The following is a 17,634-nucleotide window of genomic DNA, read 5'->3' as shown; positions in this document are numbered from 1 at the left end:
CCCATCCTCTTTGGAACCCCCCTTCAGGTAGTTGAAGACTGCTATCAAATTCCTCCTCTACAGACTAAACAAACCCAGTTCCCTCAGCCTCTCCTCATAAGACATGTGCCCCAGTCCACTGATCATTTTGTTGCCCTCCATTGGACTCTCTCCAATTTCTCCAGATCCTTTCTGTAGTGGGGGGGACCAAAACTGACGCAATACTCCAGATGTGGCCTCACCAGTGCCGAATAGAGGGGAATAATCACTTCCCTTGATTTGCTGGCAATGCTCCTACTAATGCAGCCCAAAATGCCATTGGCCTTCTTGGCAACAAGCGCACACTGCTGACTCATATCCAACTTCTCATTCACTGTAATCCTCAGGTCCTTTTCTGCAGAACTACTGCTTAGCCAGTCAGTCCCCAGCTTGTAGCAGTGCATGGGACTCTGCACTTGTCCTTGTTGAACCTCATCAGATTTCTTTTGACCCAATCCTCCAATTTCTCTAGGTCACTCTGGACCCTATCCTTACTCTCCCTCCAGCTCAGTGTCATCTGCGAACTTGCTGAGGGTGCAATCTATCCCATCATCCAGATCATTAATAAAGATGTTGAACAAAACCAGCCCCAGGACCGACCCCTGGGGCACTCCACTTGATACTGGCTGCCAGTTAGACATGGAGCCATTGATCACTACCTGTTGAGCCTGTCTAGCCAGCTTTCTATCCACCTTATAGTCCATTCATCCAATCCATACTTTTTTAACTTGCTGGCAAGAATACTGTGGGAGACCATATCAAAAGCTTTGTAAAGTCAAGATATATCACATCCACTGCTTTCCCCATATCCACAGAGCCAGTTATCTCATCATAGAAGGCAATCAGATTGGTCAGGCATGACTTGCCCTTGGTGAATCCAAGTTGTCTCTTTTCTAAGATGAACAGCCCTAATCTTTTTAGTCTCTCCTCATATGGAAGCTGTTCCACATCTATGATCATCTTTGTTGCCCTTCGCTGAACCTTTTCCAGTTCTACTATATCCTTTTTGAGATTGGACTACCAGAATTGGACACAATATTCAAGGCTTAGGCACACCATGTATTTATATAGTGGCACTATGATATTCTCGATGCTATTTTCTATCCATTTCTTAACACTCTTTAGAGTACTGTTAACCTATTTGACTGCTGCAGCACATTCAGCAGAAGTTTTCAAATAACTATCCACAGTGACTCCAAGATCTGTTCCTTGGGTGGTAACAGCCAACTTTCTTCTTGCTCAGATTTCTCTTCTAGATATCCAGAGAATCAGCTTGTACCACTGGGGAGCTATAAATCATGGTCACGCAGTTGACCCCTGCTCCCACAGGCTATGGCAGGCCCATGCAAGACTGAAGCAAGGTCCAGGGCCACAAGTACAGAATGAACCCACTATGGAAGACTGAAAAGATCGATTATAGATAAAGCACCTTCTTCTTATTCTCCCTTACTTCTATTATTTTGCTCTTCAGCTCATGATCAAGAAGGTATGGATTGATGCAGACCGAAAAAAAAGATGGCACCTCAGCAAAAAGAACAAGTTGTTTTAATGTGCAAAAGAGAAAACAACTGAGGAATCATATTTTCTCCAGATTGGTTGCCAGCTACCTGACACATGAGAAGTTAATGTTATGTGGTCTATATCGGTGGCAACCATGCCACATAGAGCAACTTGATACACCCCCACTGAAGAGACTATTAAAACAAGAGCAGTATCTGCTTTAACAACAAGTTCCTACGATGCCTAAGTTTATCAAAACTTGAGTAGATCAAAGGCATTGTCTTGGGACACCGAAGTGACATTTTCAACAACTACAAATTTATAATGGAGCTAAGTACTTAACATTTATAAAAGTGCTTCGGGATCTCCGGATCAAACAGTTAAAAAATATAAAGTTCTGTTAAGGGTAGGTGAGAGTTTATCTGGAGATAATATGATTATTATTTTAAAAATGCAAACTCAATTTTGCACTTCATCATCTCATATAGAACTGACCTATCTAGGTTAATGGAGAAGAAATACAATAATATTTTTTCACTAGTTATTCTGAAATACCAAAGCAAGGATGCATATCCCAAAAGGAACATAGGCAGAGTTGTCAGCTTTCAAAAACTCCTTATATTCTAGTATGTCTAAACATGTAAATCTAACAAATTAAGAATTAGCTGAAACTGAAGCAGTTTCATCAGATTACTCAAAACTTTTATAAAAACTTATCTGTGTATTGCCTTAGGATACATGTCTGCTTCATGCAGTTTGTAATACCATTACAGGATGTAGCTTTCATGCTATAGTGGAAATTTCAGTGTGTCTGTGGATGTGGCTTCAAGTTCAAATGAGCCTGTCTGAAAACTGGGTTGCATATGATGATCATCTAAAGTCCAGTTTTCTTCAATGAGGATTAAAATGGTTTAGTCCTCTCTACACTGTTAACTGTTTTCTATGCCAGTTGATGACAATCCATTGTCTACAATACTTCACTTTCCTCGCATAGATAGGGTTGAAAGTTCAGAAAGGGAGTAATCTAACAAAGGGAAGCCTTTTCAGAACAAATACTGTTGCATGAATTATACATCCTCAAAACTTTCATTCAAAGTCAATTTTAGCAATAGTGTCTCTCTGGAATTTTTTGGTCAAGCAATGAGAACAAATAGAATATATAATATTAGTTACATGAATACACAGTAGAATGACTTTACCTACCATGTGGGGAATACACTCTTAAATTAATAGGAATTGAAGAAATGCCTTTATTCAGTCCCGTCACTCTGTCTGTTTCTGCTTCAATTTCTTGACGAACTTCATCAAAATCTGTAAATTTCCTCCCTTTGCAGTGTAGGAACTCAGCATATTCTGTAACAAACATCAATAGCCTCTTTACAGATCACAAAAAATTTTGAAGATTACAAGACACATCCTTTATGTTCTCTAGACAATTATCTAGAAAAGCATGTTGAAGTCACTGAGGATCACAGGAAAAAAGTTAGGTGGGTGATCAAACAGTGTAGGCAGAGTTCCTGCAGATGAAAATAGCCCAGAATGGAAAGGTTTGCTAAAAAAAAAGGTTTACAATTCATTACTTTTATCTTTGGCACCTGATCTTCTGGAATAAAGCATAAAGAAGGGATTGACTAAATATAATTTAAACTAACCGAATAAGGAGCAGATTGTGAAAAAATAAAAAAAACTTGCTAATACAGAGCAATTGAGACTACAGTAGCTGGATTGAGAACTATGATTACTAGAACGCAACATGTATCAGTACTGAAGTCTGTTTCTTGAATCCTCCCTAAGTCATCTTCTCACTAATAAATGTTATCAGCTCAGCTATACAAACAAATGAAACGAAAAAATAGCCATTTTTGCATCAATGGTAATAATTAACTGACTGAAAAAGAAAAAAAACTCTTCCCCCTAAACTTTTGTAATCTCTCTGATTTTAAAGTGTGTATGTTGGGGGGAGGGGGAGGGGAATCCAAGAACCCCACTATCCCTAAGATAAGGGAAAATGAAATTAATTCAGTGTGTATAAAAATGCTGCAACATAATTCCACAGCAATTTTTTGTTTGTTGATCTAGCTAAAACCTTCTGGTTTGCCTTTGACAATTTAAATAACTCCGGTGTAACTTAGATTCTTTTTTAGAACTGGCTGTACAAGAACAAGTGGATTTATTTCATAAAGTATCACAGCTGATCAATCAGATTTGTAAATTCTTTAAGCTTGTAAAGTATTTGGTTCCAAAAAAATGGAGGGTTGCTCTTTAAGGATGAAAATAAGCTGATGAATGGCCCTTATTTTGACAGAGTTCTGCATGAATTCCTTGGTACAAAGGAAATTCTGCACCTTATCTACAATTATTTCTTACTGTGGTTAATCAGATTTTTTTCAGGAAAAGAGTTCAAAATTGAAAGAATTAGCACTGAGTGTATGGCCTGCTTACTCTATCAGGTGACTGACACAGCTGATGCCAAAAGAAGCTTCCTTTTGTTCCTCTTGACTCTTAGTAACTCAGCACCCCTACCTGCAAAATGTAAAACTTCTGCATTTACTATATTGCAAATTGGATGAAATGTAGTATGCTTAACTAGGTTAATAATTGTCGCTATGAGACTTGAACTAGTAACACGTGCTCCCTCTAATTCTAAAGAAATATGCTTAAATGAAGTATGTAATGTGGTGTGTATGAAGTGTTATAGACTAAATAGGTTTACAGAATAAAAATTGCATTGAACAAGTGGTGCTTTGTTTCTGAACCTTCCATCCAGTCCTTTGACTATGTCTGGCAGCAAAGCAGACAGCCTGCTTCCACGAGTGTCCCCATAAACACAGAATCGAATGTAATCTTGACAAAGATGTGCATTAATTACACAGCAAAAACTATTAAAATTAGAGAACAATTCTTTAAATCTTTTGCAGAAGTAACTGCCAAACAGGAACTAGTCAGCAAGTAAAGATGATTCAGTTCAAAGACAGACTAGAAAACTGTCATGTCTTTCACGCTCTCCCTTACTCTCTGTAACAGCAAGATCACAGAACCCTAAGGTGAAAAATCGCTCCAAGTCCAGTCCCCCTTGCATATTCAAGGTATAGTCCCCAGAAAGAGTATATATTGGATATTAATCTGATAATATGTAATTTGTTTAGACTGACCCTTTCTAATGTCTAATTTTCAGACATTTGTTTTATGAGGTCAAGGGTATGTTGAGAGGGAGAGAATACATTCAAAAGTCAGGGGAAAAAGCAAACATAAAAAAGCCTCTCTCTGCACTGAGAACAAATATAAAGCTACCTAATTATTTGAGACAAACACATATTTAAAGCCAACTCCGCACTTAAAAATAACAGAACGCTGACAAAAGAATTCCACCACATTTCACCAGTTTTGGGGTTAGTCTCCCCAACCATAAATGCCTTTATAACAGATTGTGTCAGATTTTGATTGGACAGAAAATGATGCAAACTGGTAAAATAAAATAACGTTTCCAAAATGTCTCTTATTTGGCCTCTCACGGTTCTGATTTCTACACCCATTCTGAGGTTTATGACACTGAGCATGCTGATATTTTGTTGCTAATAAGCACTAATAGAGATTTATGTTTTCTAAGTACTATAAGAATAGGACAATTTTATTCCCACCTATAAATTGTCTTATAAAATAAATCCATCAGTTTAGGAGGCTTGAAACTGCTGGGCTAGGAATGTCCACTGCATCTCACAAAGGTAGTTGATGTTGACACAGTAGCAAAATGAACATAGACACACGCATGGAATTAAGTGGCAGATTGCAACTCTTATTAAACTTTAACACAAGGGAGGGATACTACCCACCCATCACCCCTATTCTCCCATACCAGGCATTTAACTAGTTCCAGTTTGGGGGTTGCAGTGCTCCTTATACAAGTCGCAACTTGTGCTAGGGTTTATAGGGCTCCTTATCATATAACCCATATGCTCTGCTCAGCCTTCCCCACCAGAAATCAGCCCTGAGTCCTAGCACCTTCCCTTACCCACAAGGGAGACAGAGGTTCAAGCAAGGTGGGAACTTTGGCCCATGAGAGCCACAAAACCTGACATTGGCCTGTGAAAGCCAAAGGTCTCATCCTACCACACGAGACCAAGGCCCATCACCAAAATCCCAGGTCTTTTACCTCTGGGAATCGTTCATTTCATTCTATTAACCACACTGGAAACCAGACACAGGGGGTGCCAGCAACTAGCTTGGTCACTCCCCTCTACCCAACCACATTGCCCAGTATCACAGTTCCTGCCCCGTCCATTCCCTTACATCCTGTAGCCACGTCAGCATCTCCATCTGACAAATGTACACCGTCATCTCTGAAAACTACCAGTCGGTGATAACAGATGCTGCTATGCTGTATCACTGACCATCACTCCCCGTGTCCAGGAATACCTTGGTGACCCTCTCAAGTCACTTTTTTTTCTACTCCTGTCACTGCAGGCTGGGTCTGCAGCTCCCCACCAGACCCTCCTTGCAAGCATTGCTCACCTCACTTCCAGCCATGATTGCCCAATTAAGCTAACATCCCTCCAGATTCTGTCCCTTGAGTTAAGTCCTATCCTGATGCTAAGATCATTCTCCACAAGGTAAATAACCAGGACAAGAGATGCGTGTGCACTGCTTGTCAGCAAGTGCAGAAGTGGCATGAAATGATCCCAATGCGTGCCTCTTCTGCCGAACCACAGGATGCAAACTGCTTCGGCACAGCTGAGATCCAGCTGCCATTCTGGCTGCTCTTGTGGGCCCAATGAACTACAGAGTGCCTGCAAATCAAGATACTGCATGTCCTCAGTATAGCTTCTGAAACAAACAAGCACACTGGTTTAGTTACATTGTGTGATTCCCAGCCCTATTTTCCTAGGTGCAGACAATCCTGTAACACCTCAATTTCCAGCTCCCCATTGCCTGCATCTGATGTGGGCCAAAACACTCTGTAGCCACTGATGTTACTGCCCTGATCCTGAAAGACCGAGCACCAATTTGGAGGGCATGGGGGGGAAGTGATCAAGACAGCAGTAGTGCAAGGTTTTCCTCAATACTGTGCCAAACTGGTATCTTGTCAGGCAACGAGGGCCAGCTTTAGGCACTGTGGGGCTCAATTCGAAAGAGCTGCCGCTGAAGACTACAGCGGGACTTTAGCGGCAGCCAATTGAGCCGCCGGTGCCTTCTGCAGCACGTTGATGGAGGATCCTTAGGGACGTTTTGGGGCCCTCTTAGGGGCGCGGGGCCCGATTCAGGGGAATCGAGGGAATCGCCCTAAAGCTGGCCCTGCAGGCAACTGCCATCACTGTGTATGAACAGCAGTCCCAGTTGCAGGCCCCAGATTTTTTTGCAAGGCTCCTACTGTCTGTACAGGGCCCAAGCGCTCATCTGCACATTCCTTTAACACCACATAAGCCCTCTTTTCCTTCTAGTCTATTTTCTAGTACCTTAAATGCAGGATCACCACTGCTGCAGATAGTTGCACATCTGTTACACTTAATGCATGCTGGGACCTGCCCGCAGCTGCCATAGGCACCAGCGTACTCACTCTAAAAGGACTAAAGAGACAACAACAAATGTCACCTAAAATAAAATGGCCTCCCTCCCACAACTGCAGACCTATGGCAGAGCCTGTGTGACGAAGTGGGGATTTTCCCTTGTTACGTTGTATGTGAGCCTATGTGAGCCTTGCTGTTTTGCATGAATGTTGTGTGTGCCTCAGTTTCCCGGTGTATTGCACCAATGTCTAAGTTGTGGAAATAAGGGCATGTGACTTTTGTGGAGGTTGCTCGAGCTGCCTGCATGGATGCTATGGCCACCTCTTCATAATCTGAGACCCAGAAAGGGGATACGACCAGATGACTCTTGGCCCGGGAAGCAAGACAAAGGCCAGAGGAGGAGCAATGGGCAGCGCAGGGGCCAGGCAGCTGGAAGCGAATCAGTCTCGACTGGTTCTGGGCTCCCCTCCCTCTCAAGGTGGGCTTAGCACGAAATCAGTGACTTTTAGCCAACAAGTTCTGTTCTATGCTGTGTTCCTGTTGACTAATAAACCTTCTGTTTTACTGGCTGGCTGAGAGTCACGTCTGACTGCAGAGTTGGGGTGCAGGACCCTCTGGCTTCTCCAGGAGCCCAGCCTGGGTGGACTCGCTGAGCGAAGCATGCTGTGTGGAAGGGGGATGATGAATGCTCCAAAGTCAGACCCATGAAAGTCAAAGCCGTGTAAGCTTCTTGCCCTGGAGACAGTATGCTCAGAGAGAGGAGGCATGCTCCCCTAGAGTCCTGACTGGCTTCATATGGAGTTCCAGAACATAGTCCCGGTGACTCCGTGATAGCCTGTTGGAATCCTGTTAGGGTTTTCAATGTTACAGGTAACCTGTTGTCCCTCTTGGTGCCCATCCTTCCTGGACCACCCTTCTAAGAGTTCCTGCACTATGAAATGCACACGTGTGTCCGGGAAACCCACTAAGTTACTCCTGTAGGACAGGCCCATTAGCTGGCCAGAAATAGCAGAGGGAACCAAAGCACAGTGGATCAAAGACACCACATATCACACCACTTGATGTGTACATATGGGCCACCCACGGTGAAGCCCTTCCCGTGCTTAAGCTCGCTGAACTCTGTAAGGCTGCACAGAAAAGGGTGTTAAATCGCAAGCAGTGTAAAACGAAGGCCCTCGCCAGCCTCATTACCCGAGCAGGCTTCGCCAACTGTCCATTTACAATATGGGCCATAGATTGGTTCTCACACCAGAAACCAACTTTTTTTGTTCTGAAAGTTTGCTCCTCAAATTGTGACGGCCACCAGTATTGGAAAAACTCAAGGAAGGTGATGTCTCCTGTAATACCCTGCACCACAGAGGTTTCTGGCCACCTCTATGCATGCCAATCTCTTTTAAAGTAATCCCCAAAACCTATGCCTCCCAAGGCATCCAACTACCTGCAGCTCAGTTTTGAACCACCAGGCCGACCGCCATATTGAAAACCCATTAAATTCTTCCAGGAATATTTCCCATACTTCTAAGTCTTATTTCATTCCCCTTGTCATTCTGGTCAAGTGATGGGGTTTTTGCACTCCACAAGCCAACACCAGACAGGCACAAAATGCCCAACTGGGAGCCACCAACCAGCGTGCAAAGTTCAGGACCCCTAGAACCATCAGTAGTTCCCTCAGAGTAACTGTTTTTCTCCTTTGAGAGCCCATATCAGTGCCCTAATCGATTCTAACTTGTTTGTAGGGAACCTAGAGACACCCAAACTGTGTCCAGTTCGATGCCCAGGTATATTACATTTTGAGTAGGGCTCTCTGATTTTTCCTTGGCAGAGGGGACCCCAAGGTTCTTGGCTAGACTCTGAAATGCATGAAGCATGTGCTCACTGTTGCCTGTCCATAACCCTCCTGCAAATCAGAAATCGTTGCAATAGTGCACCACGTAAGGCAGGCCAGTCTCACACACAACTGCCCAACTCCAGCCTGGAGCTGAATCTTTCAAAAGCAGCACACAACACTGAGCACCCCATGGGCATGGCTTTATCAAAACACTACTGGCCCTCAAACTGAAACCCAAGGAGGTTAAAGTCCCTGGGATACACTGGAAGCAACTGGAATGCAGCGTTGATGTCATATTCTTCCAACAGCACCCCAGAGCCACACTCCCTAACCATGGCTACCCCAGCATCACATGACGAATATCTCACTGAACACAGCTGGGGATCAATACAGTCTTTTACCAATGAGCCCCCTGGGTCAGACAGGTGATGGATCAGCCTTTGTTCTCCCTTCACCTTCTTTAGTGCCACACTCAGGGGAGAAAGAAATCTGGCATTGGAATACACCAGAAGCGGCCTCACCTGCCACTCTCCCCGCTGCCAACTCATAAGAGCAAAGATGACCACATATATGCTCAAAGCCTCCAACAGACTTCAAGTTCTCGGCCCAGGACGGGCACCTCATGCCTTTATAAGGGATTCAAAAACCTGCTGAAAATCCATTCCATACATCAGCAGCACCTGTCTTCCTCGGTTAGCCCCACAACAAGTTCCATTACACCCATATCTTAACTGGAGGAGCCTTTTCCATGGCTATTGCCTCCCCCATAACAACTCCTGAAGCACTGGGACCTTGCAAGCACCCTTTCCTATTGCCCTGTTGGAACCACCTTTCCCTTCATAACAGGAGAGTGCACTATGCTGACCCCTGCACCTCCTACAGCAGTGTTTGTACCTGCCTTGTGAATTAAAACATTTCCCAACATTAAACGCAAAGCACACATGGGCTTTTGCATCTGCATTTTGAAGCTGAGGTTTTAGCACTGGCAACCCGCTGTCCATGAATGCCAGCTGGGCGATGCCATAAAGAATCACACTTCAGCCAAAGGTCCTGTCTATTTTACCTCAGGGTAAATCAGGCTCTTCTGGCTAAATTCTGTCATACCTTACCCATACACATATGTGGTATGAACCCTCACTATTAAATCCTGCTACTTAAACAAGGAAATTTACCTCTTGGGGCTCCTGTCAGAAATTGTACGGGTATAAATGCGAAAGGCTGTACACCAGTTCTCAAGAGTTTGAGGCACCTTCATTCTGAGGGGTTTATCGTTCCTCATTTGTGCTTTTTGTCCCCTTTCTCCGCTTGCTCTTCCCCAAAGTCAATAAATCCACACATTCCTCGTTCCAAATCTTTTCTTTAACCCCTTTAGTCAGATGATTCCTGAGTGGGCAATCTGATCCCATGTAAGCTGTCCTGTCTCCTGCCTGTGTTTTGTTAGGAATGATGCCACCTGACGACACATGGAGGACTCCTCCCTCCCCCAACCTCACCCATCTTCCTTTGCATCCTGAGGAGTATGACAACAACTGCTGCTGCTGCAAGTTGGTGAGTAACTGTTCCTGTGCTGGAACGAAGCATAAATGATTCCACATGGCCCCTGTGCAGGGCTAAATCCTGGGAGCTGGGGAATGCTGACCAGTCAGCATCCCTCTCCCCCAGCTGTCCAATGGGTGCCAGAGACTCCCAGGAAGGAGCTACCTATTGTCCCTTGGCAAGCATCTTCCTCCCTTGCCGCTGGAGCTGTCCCCTTTTCACCGCTGGCCCCATCAGTTTCTCCATCCATTGATGCAGGTGGGTGGCATTTGTGCTAGAAGCTTCTAGAATGTGGGCTCCATCTATGCAGGGGTTTGAAGATTCCAAAGATGCAACTCCATGTAATCAAAGTCCTAGCTAAACAGTTACATGCTAACTGACAATTTTTATTATTTAGCACAGGGGTTCTCAAACTGGGGGTTGGGACCCCTCAGTGGGTTGAGAGGTTATTACATGGGGGGTCGCGAGCTGTCAACCTTCACCCCAAGCCCCACTTTGCCGCCAGCATTTATAATAGCGTTAAATATATTAAAAATTGTTTTTCATTTATAAGGGGGGGGGGTCACACTCAGAGACTTGCTATGTGAAAGGGCTCACAGTAAAAAAAAGTTTGAGAGCCACTGAGTTAACACACAGAGGAATCCTTCAAGGCGGATGGCATCTTGTTATGAGAAGAGATATTACAGGTGAGGTGTGTGGGGGGAAGTGTCACTCTCATACTCACACAAGAATCTATTTGGAGAAGACTTGCAAGTGTTGGGAGGGAGGGAGAGAGAAAAAAAAGCAAGCTTTGGATTTAAGAGATCACATTCACCATCTGAAGGCTGTATCCACAGAAACAGCAGGTGGAGTCAGTGGACTGAGTCCAAATAGCAGCTCTGCAAGTTTCATAGGATGCTTTATTTCTCACTTCCTGTTATATGACTGTTGACCTAATCATCTCAGGCCCAATGCCTGATGGAGAGTTTTTGCCTGCCTTTATGTATCTGAGTCACAGTTACTCTCAATCACCTTTACACTGTAGTTTTAGATATTGTTGATAAATATCTGATATTCTAACTGCTTGTGTCCTTAAAAGACAGATATCTATTTGCTCTTTTTATATCTAATGATTACAGTTTAATATATATTTCAGATAAGATTGCTTTGGACATGAGGGATGTCAGATGTCTTATATCAGATGGAATGGCAATATTACTTGAGAAAGCAGGGCTGGCTCCAGCATTTTTGCCACTCCAAGTGACGGCGGAGAAAAAAGCCGTGGTGGGCAGCACTTCGGCAGGAGCTCTACCACTGCCGCTTCATCATTCAGTGGCAGGCCCTTCCCCCCGAGAGGGACTGAGGGATCCGCTGCCAAAGAGCTGGACGTGCTTCCCCTTTCAGTTGGCCGCCCCAAGCACCTGCTTGCTGTGCTGGTGCCTGGAGCCGGCCCTCTGAGAAAGGAATTCTGAAGCTGTACAAAGGAAGTTATTTAATGGACACTGCCTGCCTGAAGGGTCACCGAGCCACAGATGCAATCTTCCCAAGAAAAGTAAAAACAAAAAACCCAAGTAAATATCCAATAAAGGTTCAAAGAGGGGGTTCCATTACACTCATGATTCATACTGCACAGAGTAGCACAATATTGCAAGGTGAATTTTGTAAAGTGGTGCTATGCTGTCTATTTTTGATGAGAACCAGAGGGATCTTTCTTCAGTAATTATCAGGTGTCACTGAAAATCTGAAGCACTTCCCCTTACCCCATGAAACCCATGTAATTAGGTAGGATCATCCCAATTTTACAAAAGAGGAAAACTAAGGCAAAAATAAATAAAGTGATTTGCCTAAGATTTCCCAAAAAGTCTGTGGCAGATCTAGGAAGAGAACCTAATTCTCATGATGCGTAGTCCTTTGCCTTAGTCACAGAACCATCCTGCCTCCCAGATGCGTAATCAGCCACAACATTTTAAAAATATTTATATACTTTCCATAAAAACAATATTTGACCTCATTCATTTCTTAGCCAGACCAGACACCTAGCATTAAAAGATTTCCAAGCTGCATATCTCATCACAGGTTCTGGAATTAGGGGTGCCGAAGTAGTAATAACAATCAAAATACATGGTTTCCTCCTTCAGCACCCGCACTATCAAAATTCTTACAGCACCACTGTATCTCATGGAAAAATTTAAAAGTGGTCTTTTTTCTAAAAGTATATCATGCAGAACGTCCTGTATTTCACTTCTCACCTTTACTACTTGGAATGTTTACATTCAAACACATTTGTTTCCTCGCCACTAGAAAGCTGCATGTCCGTGACAGGACAAAAATCAAAAAGAAGAACTAGCAGCTCACTAACCCTTCTTTCAGAAACTATAGCTACAAAGAACAACACTTCAGGGGTTATCAGGCTCAAGGACACAGAGTTCAGAGGTTCAAAGAAACCAGCAGAAGGACAAGAAACCAACTCTATATGAAAATGATGGGCCTAAAATGGGACTCCAGATATGCAGCTATGGGGTCAGGGGAGATGTGGGGGGAAGAGCAGACCACTAAACCAAAAGGGTGCCCCCATGATCTTAACCTGAGATCATGCTAAGTGTTGAGACTTAATTCCTAAGGATAGAGAAGGGAAGAGGTTCTTTAAGAGCACAAGCAAAGGAAAAGAGAATGTAGCTCTCCTCCTGGAAGGAGACCAGGAACAGAAAAGTACATGAGACAGGCATTCTACGAGATCAAAGTCATCATATGAGGGTTATGGTAGTTGCTGAAATACCAGAGCAGTTTGTCTTTAAAGCAGACAAAGTCAGGTTTAAGGAGAGTAACTCTCCACATCTGAACACTATAATCCAGAACAGTGGTCCTCAAGCTGCATTGCACCGTGACCCCCTTCTGACAACAAAAATTACTGCATGACCCCAGGCAGGGAGGACCAAAGCCCAAGTCCGCCCAAGACCCATTGTTTCAGGTAGGGAAGCCAAAGTTGCCCCAGGGCTTCTGCCCTGGTGAAGGGAATGTAACTTTAGTCCCCCTGCCCAGGGCTGAAGCCCTCAGGCTTTGGCTTCAGTCCTGGGCAGTGGGGCTTTGGCTTCTGTTTCAGCCCCGGGCGGCGGTGCTTGGGCTTTGGCTTTGGCCCTGGGCCCTAGCAAGTCTAACATCAGCCTTGGCAACCCCATTTTCGGGGTCCCAACCCACAGTTTAAGAACCCTTGCAAGAAGGGGGCTTCTTTCACCCAACAGACTTCCCTGAAAGATGGCTGACCTCCATATCAAGGCTTCTCTTTACATAGAGAAACAGGGGATTGGATTCATCCCACAGATACATATTCTGAGGGGTTAGAATAAGCCACCACCACTGTATTGTCTGCCCTGAAGAAACATGGAGTTCTCGGTCTAACAGCTTCTGAAAGCTAAAAGCATCCCCCTCACATCCCTGAGTTCTAACACATTTGTGTGAATTATATGCTCTAGAATACCATTTCATCGGAACACTCTAGATGATTCATCACCCTAAACTACCCAAAGACTGCCATCTGTGGTCATTATAAACCAATGTGTGTGGTCTAATAGATGCATCTAAAAAGTATTGCAGCAGTGCACTGGCAAAAGCAATAGGAGACCAGGCCCTGGACAGCCCACCATTGCTTGGACCAAAACACAAGGACCTGTCCTGTAAAAAAGACAATGCCCCATCTGTTTTGGGCTGACCAGAACCATAGAAGAATAGGCAGAAAGGACCAAATACACAGGTGGTAAAGGAGGAACTGGAACAGTTAGTAACCAACCCTACATCCAATACCGTAAGTACCCAAACAGGTGATGCTGAAGCATCTGGCATAGAAGACTTCCTCCTGACACTACAGAACCCAACAATAAGGTACACAGCAATGAAGGAAATTAAAACAGATCCAGTGCCAAGGCACTCAGCCCTGATGGATCTGAAAGCTAAGCTCCCAAGGGTCCCTGGCACAGAAAACATTCCTGATATTCAGGAACTGCCCAATGCCAGAGATGTCCTGGCCCTGGGTCAGTCACAGTGTCAGATATTCTCATGGTTCTATTTGCGCCTCATCTTTCTAGGCTCTGAAGAGCCATCACTGCATCTGGGAGCAGAAGTCTCAAAGGGACGAAGGTTTCTGTAATGGACGAACAGGGTAGCAACACAAAACCACTAAGTTTCCGCTCAATGTATGTGGCAGTCAGAAAAAAACTTACCCTGAGCTTCAACAAAACGAATAGGATGTACACACAGCCCAATGGAGATTTACCCAGAAACTTCTGAGCTTGCGCGCTGAAGTGCAGACATCACCCAGCGTAGGGATCAGTTCAGGCAGTGCTCAGAGAAGCCTGTAATAATGGTGGCCACCATAATACATCCCAAAATAAGTCCGTTCACCACTAAATATAAAGTCTCACTCACAGTACTATGAGGCCACCTGTATTTGTTTTCACTCAATAACAGCTTCCAAACAGATAGAACACAAAAGCATTGTTCACCATGCATTCATAATGTAGTAAGGAGGCCCTGTTCTCTCATTTTCATTAAGAATAATGGTAACCAAAGCTAAATAAAGAATAGGTTGTCTCATGCTGACCACAGAACAAAGACTGTGCATGTCCATTTGGTACAACTTTTCAGTAACGTTTTTAAAGTGTCACATCCTCCATCACTCTGCTCAAAAAAGACAAAGCACTTCACTTAAAACATGAGCTGTTGACTTGCTTGAGAGTAATATGTTTGACTTTATCTACAATCTCTCAAGAGTCCATATGCTGCACATGCAATGAATATTAACTCTCTCTTGTGGCCAGCACTGAGCATTTGATGAGTCTCCGGACATTTACAAAACTGTCATTTTTTTGGAGAAGCTGGCGTAGTATAGAATATATTTACAAATGCAGTCCACTTTGTTTGCAACTATAGTTCAAAACCAGCTGGGCCGCCCTGATATGAGTCTCAAATCAGAACAATTCTAGCAGAACTTTCCTTTCAACTGTAAAATCACCCATGACATCCAGATTTTTACTTCTCCTAACAAAACACCCCAGATATTGCTGACATCATCAGACTTGGTCAAGAGAAACTGCCAGCTGCTTAAGAGCTCTCATGTCACTCACAATGTTTAATGAAAGGCTTTTTCTTCATGCCTGAGGCTGTAAGAAAATACAAGATTTATACAGCTATGGGAGTACTAGGGGCATAAGATGTGATATATGAGCAATACTTAAGCTAATCTCTGTTCCCACCATAAAACTATCAATCTGACTAAACAGCAAGACCCAAATGGATCACTACAATATATCCAGGTAAATGCCAAGACTGCTTTTAAAAGAGAAAGCACAGAAAAACCCACTTAAAAGTAGGTTTTCCACCAGCTATATCTGTTCATTATTGAAGTATTTCATTTTAAACTCCTAGTCCACTGCCTTTCAAGCCGACACACAAGATCCATCCCTTCCCACACAAATGCAAGACCATCTTATACCAATGTCTAGGACACCCCTCAGTGGCTAAATCCTCCAATACCCTTCTACAACATGTTCCCAGTTGCCAGAGTCTGCAAGCAGTGCTAGTGTGCAACAACACCTGAGCTGCCAAACCCTCAACCTCTTTTGCCATCTGCCACCAGTCCAATCCCATCCCTAGCCCTTAGCGCCATCTACCAACCCCTCAACACCTGAGAAACCCCCCAACTTCACAACTCAATACGAGTTGCTAATACCTTCTTCCACTCACGCATAAAGTCTCCTTCCCCTTGACAATATTAAGAAAGGTGTCCCTCACCTGTGACCCAGCTGGCAAGGGGGTTACAAGAATATCCTGATACTAGTATGTACATTCTGGTTCACCAAAGAATCTCATGTGAGGTCTTAAATGGAAGCCAGGCTCACAATGGCACATTTGAATACAGAGTCAGAGAGCTATGAAGTCGACAGGAAGAGCACACAATGAGGGAAGTGAACCTTATCTTGCAATAGGCTTGAAACATTGACTGGATTATAAAAATGAGGAACAAAGATACCCCACCATTCTGCACCTAGGAAGAAAACAGACAGCATGTTTACATTCATGAAAACAGAATCTCAACAACCTGGGTTGAAAACACTGCAAAGGACTTGCGGGGTAAGATAAACGTCTTTAGACAGAAGTTTAGCCTGTTAAATTAAGTTTAGTCTCTAGAAAGCATGTTATGATTTTGTTTTATATCTAACCTGTTTCAGTTATCCTTACTCACTGTCTCTTGAATCTTTGACAATCAACTTATTGTGGTTTTCACTGTAAATATATCTCAGTGATGTGGTATTAAGATGAATCATACAAGCTGGTGTGTACACTATTCCCTTGGGGACAGCAGATGTGGTATTTCTGTGAGTGTTCAGTGGATAAGGGGCTAGACACTACAGGAGATGCTTTGAAGGGGGTCAGGACTGGGATGCATTTATTGTTAACCTGCAAGACAAAGTAAGGGCTTGCAGATTGCTTGAATGGCTAACAGACTGGTGATACAAGGGAACTAACACCCAGTTAAACACAAGCAAGCCTCCGAAGGGCTGCAGGGGGTAACAAGGGGACTCAGTCGTGGGTATCCAGAACCATGGCACCACCCCATTATAGGTTTGTTTTTTTTAAAAACTTATTCCACTTTAATAGAAAAGGAGCCAGGAAAGATCCTAGGACTACAGGTTGGAGAGTCTCTTCATAGTACTGGGGAAACTTGTACTAATCTATCTTTAATAGGTAAGTATAAACAGTCAGGTAAGTATAAACTTGATAAGATCAAACCTTTCTCCTGTCAGAGAAAATTGTGCTTCTCTAATCTGCTATAGCTGTGGATTCTTTATTTTTTAAATCGGAGAAACAGATAAAGGTGACCCAGGGGATCCAATTTACTTGATGTTTCTTTTTAAAGGAAAAAAAAGAAGAAAAGAAAAGAAAAACAAGCGAAAAAGGAGCAAAGTCTTATTGTATAACAATGAAAAATTAATAAATAGGCCAGCATTTCCCAAAAGACTGGGGCATGCCCCCCTCAGGAATATGAAGGATTGGCTAGGGGGAACGGGTAGATCCCTCAATTTTTCTCTAGGGCATGCTGGACTGGCCTCCACCTAAGCACCCTGCACACAGCCCATTCCCTCCACCCCTTTTCAGATACCAGCTACTATCGCTGGCTGTCCTATAGCACAAGTGGTAGAAGTCTGCTGCAGAGCTGAACATTCATGGCTCATACCCTGCTGAGAATCATGGTAGAGATGATACAGTTGAACAATTGTA

At 43.6% G+C, this 17,634-nt stretch overlaps 1 protein-coding gene across 1 annotated transcript in view; it reads right to left on the bottom strand.

Moving 5' to 3' along the window:
- DNM3 (dynamin 3) overlaps positions 1-17,634 on the bottom strand; it is a 327,480-nt gene that overhangs the window by 273,435 nt on the left and 36,411 nt on the right. Inside the window, 1 exon segment of the mRNA XM_075067972.1 lies at positions 2,722-2,871. Coding sequence (XP_074924073.1) covers positions 2,722-2,871 — 150 coding nt within the window.

The sequence above is a fragment of the Chelonoidis abingdonii genome, chromosome 7, assembly GCF_003597395.2.
Source record: "Chelonoidis abingdonii isolate Lonesome George chromosome 7, CheloAbing_2.0, whole genome shotgun sequence".
Lineage (NCBI taxonomy): Eukaryota > Metazoa > Chordata > Testudines > Testudinidae > Chelonoidis > Chelonoidis abingdonii.
Note: the sequence above shows the minus strand (reverse complement) of the source record. Positions and strands in the feature narration are given on the sequence as shown.